At 39.3% G+C, this 13,583-nt stretch overlaps 1 protein-coding gene across 1 annotated transcript in view; it reads left to right on the top strand.

The window, feature by feature from the left end:
• The first annotated feature begins 489 nt into the window (after window positions 1-489).
• The window catches only part of LOC120515514 (ATP-binding cassette sub-family A member 13-like), a 449,137-nt gene continuing 436,043 nt past the window's right edge, over window positions 490-13,583 (top strand). Inside the window, exons 1-4 of the mRNA XM_039736576.1 lie at window positions 490-1,751; window positions 6,088-6,191; window positions 8,304-8,422; window positions 12,925-13,097. Of these exons, the coding sequence (XP_039592510.1) occupies window positions 490-1,751; window positions 6,088-6,191; window positions 8,304-8,422; window positions 12,925-13,097 (1,658 nt within the window). The remainder of the gene's footprint in view (window positions 1,752-6,087; window positions 6,192-8,303; window positions 8,423-12,924; window positions 13,098-13,583) is intronic.

The following is a 13,583-nucleotide window of genomic DNA, read 5'->3' as shown; positions in this document are numbered from 1 at the left end:
AAAGAACTCTTTGAAGTTTTAAATAGGTTGCTGAATTATACAGTAAATGCTAAAATGATAAAGTATGAGACACCGGGAAAGTATTTAGCCTTTGAAAATATATTTCAAAATATACTTGAAGAGTATGTTTTTGGAAATAATATAACAACTGCAAAGCCTGAACTGGATCTACAATTATTTTTACTTACCGAAGACATAAAGGAGAATATTAAATACACCAAACAACTGCAGAAAAGACGATTGCTTTCCATTCAGGAGTGTTTTATTCAAGCTGAATATAAACTGGAAACTAATGACGTCCACAATTATGTTTTGCTAATTTCAAGGTGTCTGTCAAACGCCTCTGAATTCCATCTCAATAACACAGAATCTCTTTGGACGCATAATATTTCCACTCCTCTGGCTAATTCACATTTACTTATGAAAGTATTGAGTAGTGGAAACCTTCTTCTAAAACATCAGGCTTTAACTTTAGCTCATAAGCTTTTAATGGAAAGGCTGGAAAATGCTTCCTCAGGCGCGTGCCTTCTGGTTTTCAGAAACAGTGAACAAGTGTGCTTTTCGGATGACATAATTGATTTGCTTTACAAAGCCAGTCTTCTAGGAGATAACTATGAAGTCCACATTGATCCTAAAAATAACACTTTACAAAAAGAATGTAAGCTGTTATTTGCTGCAATCATGTTGTTATCCAATGAGGATGCTGAAAATATGTTTCTTTCTCTTAACAAAACACTGAATATAAATGATGTAGGCAAAAATTGTTCAAGCATCTGCCAATTTGCTTTTTTTAATCCGGCATATAATTTAACAGCAGAAGAAGATGTGATATTATCACAGTCTCATCTAAGACATATTAGTAAATATTTGTGCAGCACAGAATTAAAAATCACAGACAATCAAGATTTTCTCCACCTCCTTCAAGCTGAAATGATGCCAGAATCTCTAGTGACTCTTTCACCATATGGCAATATTAAAGTACTGGTCATGATGCTAAAAAAATTACAGCTAAAGAGTGTGAAGGAAAATCCGAATAATACATATGATATTTTGGAAGCTATGAAAAATGCATCAGTAGCAAATATTCAAAGTGTGGGGACATTTTTCCCCTTGCATGGTGAAAAGTTCCTGGAAAATGACACTATGATATTTTCAAAACAGCTTGGGAAGCAGCAATTGAACATTCAAATGGAAGATCGGGATAGCCATTCCGACATCAGCACTTTGTTAGGGAACTTTAAAAAATTTGCAAGCACAATACATCTTCTACCGGACATCAGCGATATAGAGGAGTTAATGCAACTGACTTCAACTGTTGTTGAGTTGGCCGAAGTTATATACAATCTCTCAGCGGTGTCCAAGGAGACTCCATCATTTCTACCTGTCGAGTACAGCCATGAAATGTATGAAGTGCTTTCCTTTGTGTTAGAAGAAATAATCCAATCTACAGTCTTAGAGGTCAACAAGCCTTTAAATGAAGTTCTGGATAGCAACACAACTGAGGCAATCAATTCCATTCAGTCTCTAGTAGATTTGCTGATTGAAGCTACTAAGACAGAAAATATCAGTCTGATTAACATTAGCCAGTTGAAAAACACTACACTGGAACTGGTGAAGGAATTTGAAATTCTCTATGGCTCCATGAGTGGTTCTTTCTTTGCAGAAGAATACCTTTATGACATTTTAGAGATCACCATGCAGCTTTTCCTCTTGGATGAAGAGCCCTCTGAAGAGACTCTCAGCACCACAAGGTAACTAACTGCTTATCACTTGGCTTTGTATGCAGGTCACAGGATTTATTTTTCTAGCTCAAGCTGCACTTTATAACTGATTGAAATGATTAGCTTTCCGAAATCCACTGCTATAATATAATTCCAACCTTAATTTGATGGAATAGTAGGAAGCAGCTGAGCCAACTGATTGTCCATCATGCAGCTCTGTAGATACAGTCTTAACATCAAAATAGGTTTAGGTCATCTCAAAGTATTTTTTCTATTTCCATTCTCCTTTACCTTCCATCTGTTTTACAGTAGATCTGGTGGAACAAAAATACCCCTGGACCAACCAAAGAAAAAAAAAATAATAACAAAACACAACAGGACCCACAAATTGCACCACACTTTACTTTTTCTGTTTATTCTGCAATGACGTACGTTTGCCAAGCAATGATTAAGAAACCCAAATGCTGCTAAGATAGGCTTCAGCTCTGTGCTACCTAAGAAAAAGATTTAGTAGGATGCCAACATAGATGAATCAATGGATGGACTCATTGTAATATTCCATAACTCACACATTTTATTTGGTACAATAAATTGTTATACAACTTAAACATGTTTCATTCATTACATTATTAACCCCGAGTAACGGCACACTGCACGATAATTTGCAGTGAATACACTTGACTTGAGCATTTATAGTTTTCATACTCTTTCTCTGTACATTTAGCATTTGTTTGCTCAGAGGTTGATGCGCTTACTGCTTCCTGAGCAGCTCTTCTTTTCTCCACATTAGTGGCTCACTTCTTCTCTTCTTTTGTCGCCATCTTTTCGTGTTAAAACTGATTAAGTCAGTGTTTGTGTTGCAATTACTTAGTGTGTTTTCTTTAATTTTTCACTTAACCTGGTACTTAACGCTTCAATCTGCCTCAAGAATGATTTAACATATAAGAAGGTAGGTGAAGTAACGGCGAAGGTGGTAGTGCTGGCTGCTGCCGAGAGTTGATTCTACAATGAAATAAAAATAAAAAGATAAATAAAAGTGGTGGTCAATCATCGCCCTGAAAGTGGATAGTAGACATCATGTAATATATGTGTACCAAATTTTAGGTCAATAGGTCAAACGGTTTATGAGCTACAGGTGATTTAAAATCCTGGACAGACAAATGAACAGCCACGGTAGCATATTATATATAAAGATTACATAATGCAGCTGTTCCCATGGCCCTCTGCCTCATATCTTTCTCTCAATCTGATACATTTTAATGACATGACTGCTTAAGATGTCATCCCATTTCACTAAAAAAATTTGAAATTGTTAATTATATTGAAAAATTTCATTTTTGATTTTATAGTGAATATACCATTATACATAATCAGCCGGTCCTCAGACAGACAGAAGACACACAAGTTCCAGACTCACACATTTACCGGTATTCCTTCTTCTGCCCTTTACAGCACCATGCACAATCAACAATCAGCTACAACAATAAAGTCAGCCCTTTTCCCTCTTTGTCTATATACTGCTGCCGCCTCCACTCCTCTCCCGCAAGCCTTACGTCTCTGGCTCTAGCTTCCCAATTGGTGGTGAGGCAGCTCCTTTTATAGTGCTAGGTGTTTCTTGACCTTCTTCTGGCTGCACTTCCGGGTGTGGCAGAAGAGATTCCTCTGAGGATCCAGATGTACCTACAGCACCCCATGGCGGCACCCACGGAACTCAAAAGGGCTGCTCTAAACTAAAAGACCCTGCGGGAATCGGTGGTGCTGTAGCTACCCAGGCAGGCAGCCATCTAGTATCCCATGGAAGATAATGTCCCAAACACGGTCTCTCCCTCAGTCCTTCAACTCAGACGGTGTCCTAGGTAATAGTCCTGGCCATCTGCCACACCACTAACAACTTTTAAGAGTGATTTCCATTTGCTCGCTTCATCAAATTGTAATAATAATAATATTTTTATATACGGTAGCACCTTTTGTTAATAATTTTATCAAAAGGTAGGTGCTTCACAGTCAGTAACAAGTTAGAAAATGTACATTTCACAGTATTCAGGTGTGTTCGGGAGCTTAGCTAAAGTGATTTGAAAGCTGGAATATTTTAAACATTAAAGAGTCAGTCATCAGATTTTTTTATTAAATGTTTCTGAGAATGAGTCACATTAAAATATAAACTTGATAATAATAGACAATTGCATGATTTAGTAGACTACAATAAATGCATGCCTTTTTAACAGAATTTTACAATATCTTACAGTTAAAAACGTAGCCCAAATAGTCTTGTGGTGGCTCAGTGGTGAGGAATTCCCAGTAAATAAGGGATCTTTCAGATTATTTAAAAGAAAAGATTACAACACCCATTTGGACCTAATTTATTTACAAAGCATTTTGGTAGCCAGCAATACAATGTCTTGATGTACTGTCCGATCAGACCCAAAATGCCTATCCCGAAAGAGACCATTTCGTAGAGAAGCAGTTTGGGTAAATAAACAGGTTGTCATCTATATTTGTACATTAAACAGTGAGAATTTGATTGCTGTCTTATTCCTGAAGCTGTGAGAGGGACTCTTTGAATACAATATTGACACATCAAAGAGTTGATACATCCTAATATAATAGACAGTTTCCTTACATCAAGGGATTATATTATACGGGAAACACCTAAGGCCAAAGGCTTTTTCTAGGAATAATAAAGCCTGAATTTAATAAAGATTGCAGTGCCCTCTAGGTAGAGTTTGGATAATCTCTTCATGTGCCTGATTGGGCTCATATTGGCACAACTTTCTACAGCAGAAGCACAAAGACAGACAACATTGAATTTGATCAATGTAACACCACTCAATGAGATTCTGGTTGTCCAGCCCAATCCAGTCCTGCAAAATCTTTACAACCTGATAAATAAATAAATAAAAACACCCAACAAATTTTCATTCTCTTTTTCCTAAACTGCCACCTAAACTTTAGATTATGCCACCTGTTTATACATACATTATTACTTCAGTGATTTAAAGAATACTTAATACAATATCCCAGTTTTCCCAAATATTTTCTTACCTTGAACAAAGACCGCAAGTGAAAGGATATGCAATTTTCTGTTGGGTTTAGTTCAGTATTGATAACATATAAGCCTTAGCCACTAAAATCTTCATATCGTCTGTAAAATTATGATGTGTAGAGAATGCTGATATTTCTAGGCAGCAGATTAAAAAGAAAAAATATGCTGTGGCCAGGTGTGAATTGGCGGGCAAAGCAACTCTGACAATTTGAGACACCATCCAGGTCGTCCCATTTAAGAAGAATTGATGCCCACAGGCGGAAAAGAATACAGCCTCTTGGGCAATACAATAGAAACAACTCTCAGCTCTTTAAGAAATCAGTGGGTCGTTCTTGGGAGCTCCGTCCATTGGTTCGCTTTCATGAGGAATGATGCCTCTTTCTATCCGGATGGGTTTCTATACAGTGTAAACACCAGAAGCAATGGGCTAAAGGTCCTCACTGGGCGTTTTCACTGAGCTTCAGGGAGAGAAGGAGAAGAGAACATTAACAACAGTGCCTCCTCTCGCAGGGCTGTCTTAACAGCATTATAGGCCCCCGGGCAAAACAGTGCACTGTGGCCCCTACCTACACAACCACACAGCAAGTCACAACATACATAGATTAACATGGGGCCCATATGCTTGTGGAGCTCCTGGGCAACTGTCCAGTGTGCCCATGCATTAAGATGGCCCTGCCTCCTCGCCCTGGAGGGGTTATCACATACCTACTTTGAGCACATGAGGAGTTCCTCCAACACACATGCGTGATAATGCCTAGGTAAAATATCACTCAATGAAGTCCACTCACTGTTGGGCAGCTTTACGTTTTTGTAAACACAGAATTGTAGTTCCATTTTAGTGGATTGGAGGGTTTTGGTTTGTTGAGGCAAAGCCCAATGTGTAGAATGCAATGTAGATAATCTGACAGCAGAGTTGACAAACTGAAGAATAATTTCTTTGTTGCATTGTAGCCTGAGTCGATCTACTTGGAAGAGTCTATCCATTTATTTATTAAATTAATTTAGTTCATTATAAAGATACAGAGAGCCATAGCCTATCCCAGCAGCAGTGAGCACGTAGCAGGGCTGTTACCAAGATGGGACATGATGACACCATAGGGCACATGTACACATCCCACATTCACACTGCTATCACACTGAGAACTGGGAAGTATGCAAAATAAAAAATACATTAAATTGAATGATGTGCAATGCATACATGTATCATTTAAGATGCCTGCTGTGGCTGTGATAATCTTTGATAAACCTATATGTAGTAACGTGAGATAAAGGGACAAAATTATGAATGAGTAGTTGATTAATCAGACTTTTTTTGTCATGCAGCATTAAAATATGCAAACACGTTTTCAATGATGTTCAAACAGTGGAAATGAATCAGTTGCAGATACTTCAGATGACCTTTACTCAACTGTTAGATGACATGACAGGTAACAATAAACAGTGTTTCAAGTAATTGTTGCTCTTCTGTATGCTGTCTCTGTCTGCAAGATGGTTTACATTAGCTGTATACATTCTTAAGTAATCTATTTTATACAGCACCTTTTTATAGAAAGCACCATGTTAAGTAAATTGTTGTGAAGTATATACTGTACAGTGGATTCAGAAAGCTTTCAGACCCCTTCACTTTCTGCACACTTTATTGTATTCAAGATTTATTTTTAAATGGATAAATTTGCCATTTTTGCCCATCGCTCCACAGTCAATAACCCATGATGACAAAGTGAAAACATGTTTTCAGAAAGGTTTGCAAATTTGTTAAAAGCAAAAAAAAAAAAACTAAAATCGCTTATTTATATAAGTATTCAGCCCTTTAATTCAGTACTTTGTAGCAACCCCTTTGGTAGCAATTACAGCTTCAATTCTAAATCCCTACCCGTTTGCACATCTGGATTTGGTCAGTTTATCCCATTCTTCCTGGCAGATCTTCTCAAGCTCTGTTAGACTGGATGGGGAAGCCTCAGTAAACTGCCATCTTCAGGTCTCTCTGACAATGTTCTATGGCTTTTAAGCCACTCAAGGAGAGTCACAGACATATCCTGATCCAGTCCAGCATTGTCTTGGCTGTATGCTTTGGGTCATTGTCTTTCTGAAAGGTGAATTGTTGCTCCAATTTGATGTTCTGTGCACTATGGAGTAGGTTTTCTTCAAAGACCTCTCTGTATTTGGCTGTATTCATCCTTCCCTCAAATCCTGCCACTGAGAACCACCCCATAGCTTTATGCTGCCTCCATCATGTTTCACTGTAATGGTGGTATTAGGCAGCTAATGAGCAGTGCCTGGTCTTTGCCAGACATAATGGTTGCAGTTCTGCCCAAAGAATTCAGTTTTTGTCTCATGACACCACAGAATCTTTAAGATTTGAGAGTCCAAGCAGGCTGTTGTACAGTATGCCTTTTAGTCAAAAGTGACTTCTGTCCAGCCACTCTACCATAAATGCCTGATTGATGAATCGCAATCGCAATCGCGCTGCTGCTTCACAGTTAGGAGACCCGGGTTCGCTTCCCGGGTCCTCCCTGTGTGGAGTTTGCATGTTCTCCCCGTAGGTTTCCTCAGGGTACTTTTGTTTCCTTGGCATTGGCAATCCTAAATTGTCCCTTGTGTGTGCATGCCCTGCCTGGGGTTTGTTTCCTGCCTTATGCCCTGTGTTGGCTGGAATTGGCTCCAGCAAACCCCCGTGACCCTGTATTTAGGATATAGTGGGTTGGATAATGGATGGATGGACATCTATAACTCTGTTTGAGTGATAATTACATTCTTGGTCAACTCCCTATACAGTTTGATCAGATGTCCAGTTCACATGTTTTGAGGCCACTGTTCTCTTTGTAACACACAAATCTTGACACATGGTTTTATCCACTTGTCCTGATCTATGCCTCACCACAATTTGATCATGGCTGTCTGTAGATGTTTGGTTGAACCTCATGGCTTGCTTTTTGCCCTGACATGCAGTGTGAATTGTGGGACCTCATATACAGAGGTGTGTGTGTCTTTCTAAATGATGTCCAATCAATTCAGTTTTCTAGTGGTGGACTCCAATCATACATCTCAAGGAGAAATAAAACACAATTGTGCACCTGAGCACAATCTGGAGTGCCACAGCAAAGGGTCTGAATACTTATATGAATGAGAGATTTCGGGTTTTAATTAATAAATTTGCAAACCTTCCTGAAAACATGTTTTCAGTTTGGCATTATGGGTTATTAAGTGTAGATCAAAGGTCAAAAATAGCAAATGTATCCATTTCAAATTAAATCTACAACACAATAAAGTGTGCAGAAAGTGAAGGGTTCGGAATACTTTCTGAATCCACATAATATTTTGAGTCATACTGATAGCTTTGGGTTAAATACAGAACCATATCCTTGAATGTGCATGTCCGCTGCCTTTCTCGCCACTGGACATACAGGACCTAGAAAATGAAACAGTGTGGGGTGGGGTGGAGGCAGGAGGTGTGCTGACTTGCTTCTGCTTCTTTCTTAACAGCCAGAAGAGGTACAATATGTTGAAATACAATACTGCTTGTCTACGTTTTTTTTTAGGGAGAAGCAAAGTCTTTGAGGACATTTTATGTACCATTTCAATCTGCAGCAATAGTTCTGCAAGCCAACTTATTTACTCAGCTTTAGAATTTATTGATTTAGCAAGTGACATCTATAAGGTAGGTAATGACAAATATTCATTTTGAAAAGCCTTTTAAAGATCATTACTCATCACTTCTTTTTTACTATGCCAATCTGCACTTTCTTTGTTTTCCTTTACATTTTTCTTAATCATTACAGCCAAGTAAAATGCCTTATCTGAGCTTTTACGCTGCAATTTTGCAAAAACGGTGCTCCATCTAGATAATCATTATCAGACACAATGCCACATTTCCTGGACAATGGTTAGCTTTGCAGCATTACAGTTCCAGAAACATGAGTGCAAACGGCAACTCAGCCACCATCTGTGAGGAGTTTTTAGATTCTCACCTTGTTTCTGTGTGTGTTTCTTCCCGTACCCCAAAACCATCCATCCAACCATCCATTTTCCGACCCGATGAATCCAAACACAGGGTCACGGGGGTCTGCTGGAGCCAATCCCAGGCAACACAGGGCACAAGGCAGGAACCAATCCTGGGCAGGGTGCCAACCCACTGCAGGACACACACAAACACACCAAGCACACACTAGGGCCAATTCAGAATCGCCAGTCCACCTAACTGGCATGTCTATGGACTGTGGGAGGAAACCGGAGCGCCCGGAGGAAACCCACGCAGACACGCGGAGAACATGCGAACTCCACACAGGGTGGACCTGGAAAATGAACTCGGGTCTCCTAACTACGAGGCAGCAGTGCTAACACTGCGCCACCGTGCCACCCAACCCCAAAACCATTCATGTTTTATTGACCAGTAGATTGGCCTATGATGGTGCAGGTCCAGCTTCATTCTCCCTCTTATAGATTCGAGAGCACTTGAACCCAACACCATCGGTAATGTAACTGTATGAACTGGCAGATGGAGACAAATCAAACTGAGCAAAGGGGATGTTGCAAAAGGTACAAGTGCTTTTATTAAAAGCAAAAATCAAACAGTGTCCATAGTGCAGTGCCTCAAAGTTAATAAATAACCCATAAAAACAAGGTGATAAAAGTGGAGGTTAAACAAATCAAAAATAAATATTCCCATTTAAACAAGGTTAAAAACAGGCTGGAAACAGTCCCCTTTTAAAAACCCAGGGCCTTCTTCATACAACTGGTGGCTCCCCTGTTTCTCCCATATGGGCCCTGCAACAGAGGATTCACCCTACCTGCAGCTACAGCTGACTGTCTTCATGGTCCAGTAGCCTTCCGTCCCCTGGCTCCATACAGCTCCTCCGCCGGATCAAGACTTGTGTCCCCAGCGACCAGGGCGTGCACACTGGGGCTCTTCCATCCAAACTTCCTCGACTCCCACTGTCTTCTTGGACTTACGCGACAAGCCGTCTATACTTCTGCTGGTTACTCCAGCTCCTCAAAACTGCTCAGCTGGAGCAACCCGTTTCTTTCTGCTCCCGAGCCAAATATTCCTTCTGGGCTCTCCTACTAGCTGCCTACATCCACTAGCGAGCCTGCTTGCTCACTTGCTTTCACACTGGCTCCTACGGCTTCCTGCCTTCATGTGTCTCTGTGTGTGTGTGTGTGTGTGTATGTATATGTGTGTCTCTCTCTCTCTCTATCTTTCTGTTTCTTTTTTTCCCCCATCCGCACTTGTGCTCCTCCTATTTATATGGGGATGTGGCACAGGTGTGGCGATTAACAGTTCTCGGCATTCCATTGTGGACATGGGTGATCCCGCACCTGTGCACTTCAGTGTGGAAACGGCCATGCCCGTATCGCATCTGGGAACTGCTACAGCCACACTACCACACTCCTTCCGGCGATTATTTATTTAAAAAAAACTGGCCATTTGTTTAGAGCCACGGACCCGCTATACCACATGGTCATGAAATGTGTCTTTTCCTTTTAATAATTTGTTTCTGCATTGTAGATAGTGCCCAGTGCTGCCAGGAATTCTGGCTGTCAAAAATTGAAAAAAAGCCTTTCTTTCTTTCTTTCTTTCTTTCTTTCTTTCTTTCTTTCTTTCTTTCTTTCTTTCTTTCTTTCTTTCTTTCTTTCTTTCTTTCTTTCTTTCTTTCTCACGAGTTTGCTGACTTGTTAGAGTTTTTCAAGAGGAGTGAGAGCATTTGAATGGTTGCCCCTGTTTACTGTATTTTCTTCCTGTGTTTAGGTCACTTTAAAGTTGCTTTTTTGTTGAATAGTGTGCACTGAGTGTAGTCAGAATGGCCTCCTCTAGGGGGGCTGCTCTTTTCCTCAGAATGTTAAATTTCAGAAACTTACAAGGCGACATTGAGTAAACCTGACATCTGAGTTATCTTATTCTTTAGAGGAATGTTTTAGTGTTTGATCATATAAGCAGGTGCACACATAGTAGTCCCGCTTTGAGAGCGAGCAGTGCAGCTATAGTGTTTGTAGCTTCAACTAAACCCCTGAATCAGTTAATAGAAAATGGAGTAGTTATTAAAGGTAGTTTGACTCATGTACGGCCAATCGCTACACTTATTAAAATGATAATAATGTATAATGTATGGGAAAAGAGCTTTCAAGGTATAGCCAGCAGTGCTTAAATTGGGTACTCTCCTCTTTCAATTTCTACTTAGAGTACCAGCAAAAGTTCTTAGCGTACACAGAACCGGTGTCAAATTTTCAATGGGGACTGACCCTGAACTCACATTCTTTGATCGAATGTTAGTGTATCAGGTAATCCTACTTCTACCTACATGTAAAAGTAATACCGAAAGGTGAGGAGGAGCAAAACTCCAATTAAACAGAGTACCGCCACTTCCACTTCTAGCACTGATCAGGTAGGCTCTTTAATGAAAAGAATACAGATTGGGTGTAAAGCCCCTTTAGTTGAATCATGTTGTGCAGTGTTGTGCAAGTTCACACCTCACAAGAACTTGCTCAAAGTTCAGTTCACACAGATTAAAATGAATACATTCACGTTCATAGTTCACCATTTCAATTTTGAACTAGTTCAGATGTTCAGTTCATTTTGTATTTTTTAAGGAGTTGAGAAAAAAATGACCCATGAATTTACTTTTTTCAATTTTGCATGCCTTATATTAGGCTATTACAGTGTTCTTGAATAAAACACAATAATTATGAAGACTTTTTTATTTAAATACACAGCAACAAACACGTATAACCATATATGTTAATATCCTAACGGTCAAAAACAAAATTAAATAGATGCAAGTATGAATATAAATTACCGCTCTATTCCCAACCACGTGACACAAATGTTGACCGTGGAACCAGTGTGTAGGTGAACTCACTCACTACGCTACTGGTTACATATTGCATCAAACAGGGAAAAATATGAAGTGGTCTCGTGAAGTACAATGTTTTCCTAAAAGCGAAAGCGGAGCTTCAACGCGTGCTCGTGTCAGGGGTGCAGCTTAATCACAAGCAGGCAGACACAGACAGAGCCTATTTGATCTTACGTTATTTTTTTCAGAATACAAACAAATGGCAATAAATTCGTACAAAATAAATATTTGTTAACATCCACTATTTGTGCTTATATGAACACCGCATTCAGATTCGGCTCCACCCCAACATTACAGGGTAAGGCAAAACGTTTAATCTGGACCTAAACCAGATCCAGAATCCCACATGAAACTGAACTAGCTCACATTCAAGTCCTTCACTTGCAAATATGTTATGTTAAGTCTACCGTTCTTAGAAAAATTAGCTTGTTCAATGAATGCGCTCTTTTGAACTATTTCATGCACAACACTGGTGTTGTGTCTGTTTTAATGATACCAAAGAAAGTAAATGAAGAGACTGATAATGCACTGAAGTTCTGAATAGATGGGTGTGGATCTTTGTTTCCTCTGAACCTATGAAATGTGGATACTGAGGTTGATGATCCTGTGGTAGAAAGTAAGCTAACAGTATGTGAGAAAATGGACCATCTGAATCACAAAAGGAAGGACAGTGTGGATGACTGATGGTGTGTTGGTTTAAAATGAAAATAGTCAAAGTACTAGAGATAGTAAGGATATAAGTCGAGACATGAATAGTAATGCTGAAAGCAAGGACAGTGCAGCTGCAGGGGGTCAAGAAAAAAATGAGAATGACATAACTATTGAATTGAATGGTGATTTCAAGACCCCTAAAGTCTCCAGAAAGACATGCAGGAGTGGGTTAAGAAACGCTGTGTGGCAAATCTGATTTAGATGAATCAGCAGCTTTTAATATTGGGGAGGAGGGGGATTTAACAGATTGTCCTCAGCACAGTGGGCTACAGTTGACCTTTTCTGTCTAAAACAAAATGAACAAAAGGGGTTGTCATGTAAGACTACTCTCCTGATATTGAAATGTTTTTTTTCTGTTAAATAGATGGCGAAGCTGCCATCAGGAACTGAGCATTTCTTCTGAGAGTGAAGAATGAATGCTAAAAAGCATCTCAAACAAGTTACTCATACTAAACCTCAAATTTCAAATGTTTAAAATGAATAGTTGTTCTGTATACTTGTTTATTTCTTATGCTGTATGTTTAATGAAAATTACTTTAAAATGATTCCGTTCATTGATTATTTTTAATTAATGTATTTATTTATTCTTTTTTTTTTGTAGAACTCCCTGGCAGTTTTCTCAAAACCACAAGAAGTGACCTGTGAGACTCTTGTTCACTCAACACTGAATTTATTAAGAAGCCTTGACCAATTTTTGTACGGTTTGGACAGCCTTCCTCTGGACAACTGTGAATGTCAAATTTCACTTGAAAAATTGCAACAACAAACTGAAAGGTAAAGATGTATTGCATCAACATATATGCAATGTCAACACCAAATTTTAACAAATGTATAGCCATTATTTTAAACGTATGCCTTGGATCTATGTGAAGCTATTCTTCTTCTGCCAACTTTGGAGAGTAAATGAACAGGGCAACTGGGAAACGCATCCATTACGCCTTTTCTTTGGAATTGGGGTGTGTCCTCAGAGGTCGTGACCTGCCATTAATTGATGTGCCAGGATAAAAGATCAGCTAATAGTCACTTCTGTATGCGAGTTTCATATTCAAAACTGCTTTCTACATCCTTTCCCTTAATCTTTACTCATTTGATTTTTTTGTGTTACTGACCTTTTGGCAAATGTTTTTTGACTTTGATTTTTGTCATAGGCATTGACTTGATGATTGTGTCTTTTGATCTCCTGGTTTTTTGCCTTTTTCTGTCTCTGTTTTCTGTCCTCCTGGTGCTTACCTAACGTTCTTGTTAGCTTGCTGACATAAC

This window comes from Polypterus senegalus, chromosome 15, assembly GCF_016835505.1.
Source record: "Polypterus senegalus isolate Bchr_013 chromosome 15, ASM1683550v1, whole genome shotgun sequence".
NCBI classification, from domain to species: domain Eukaryota; kingdom Metazoa; phylum Chordata; class Cladistia; order Polypteriformes; family Polypteridae; genus Polypterus; species Polypterus senegalus.
Note: the sequence above shows the minus strand (reverse complement) of the source record. Positions and strands in the feature narration are given on the sequence as shown.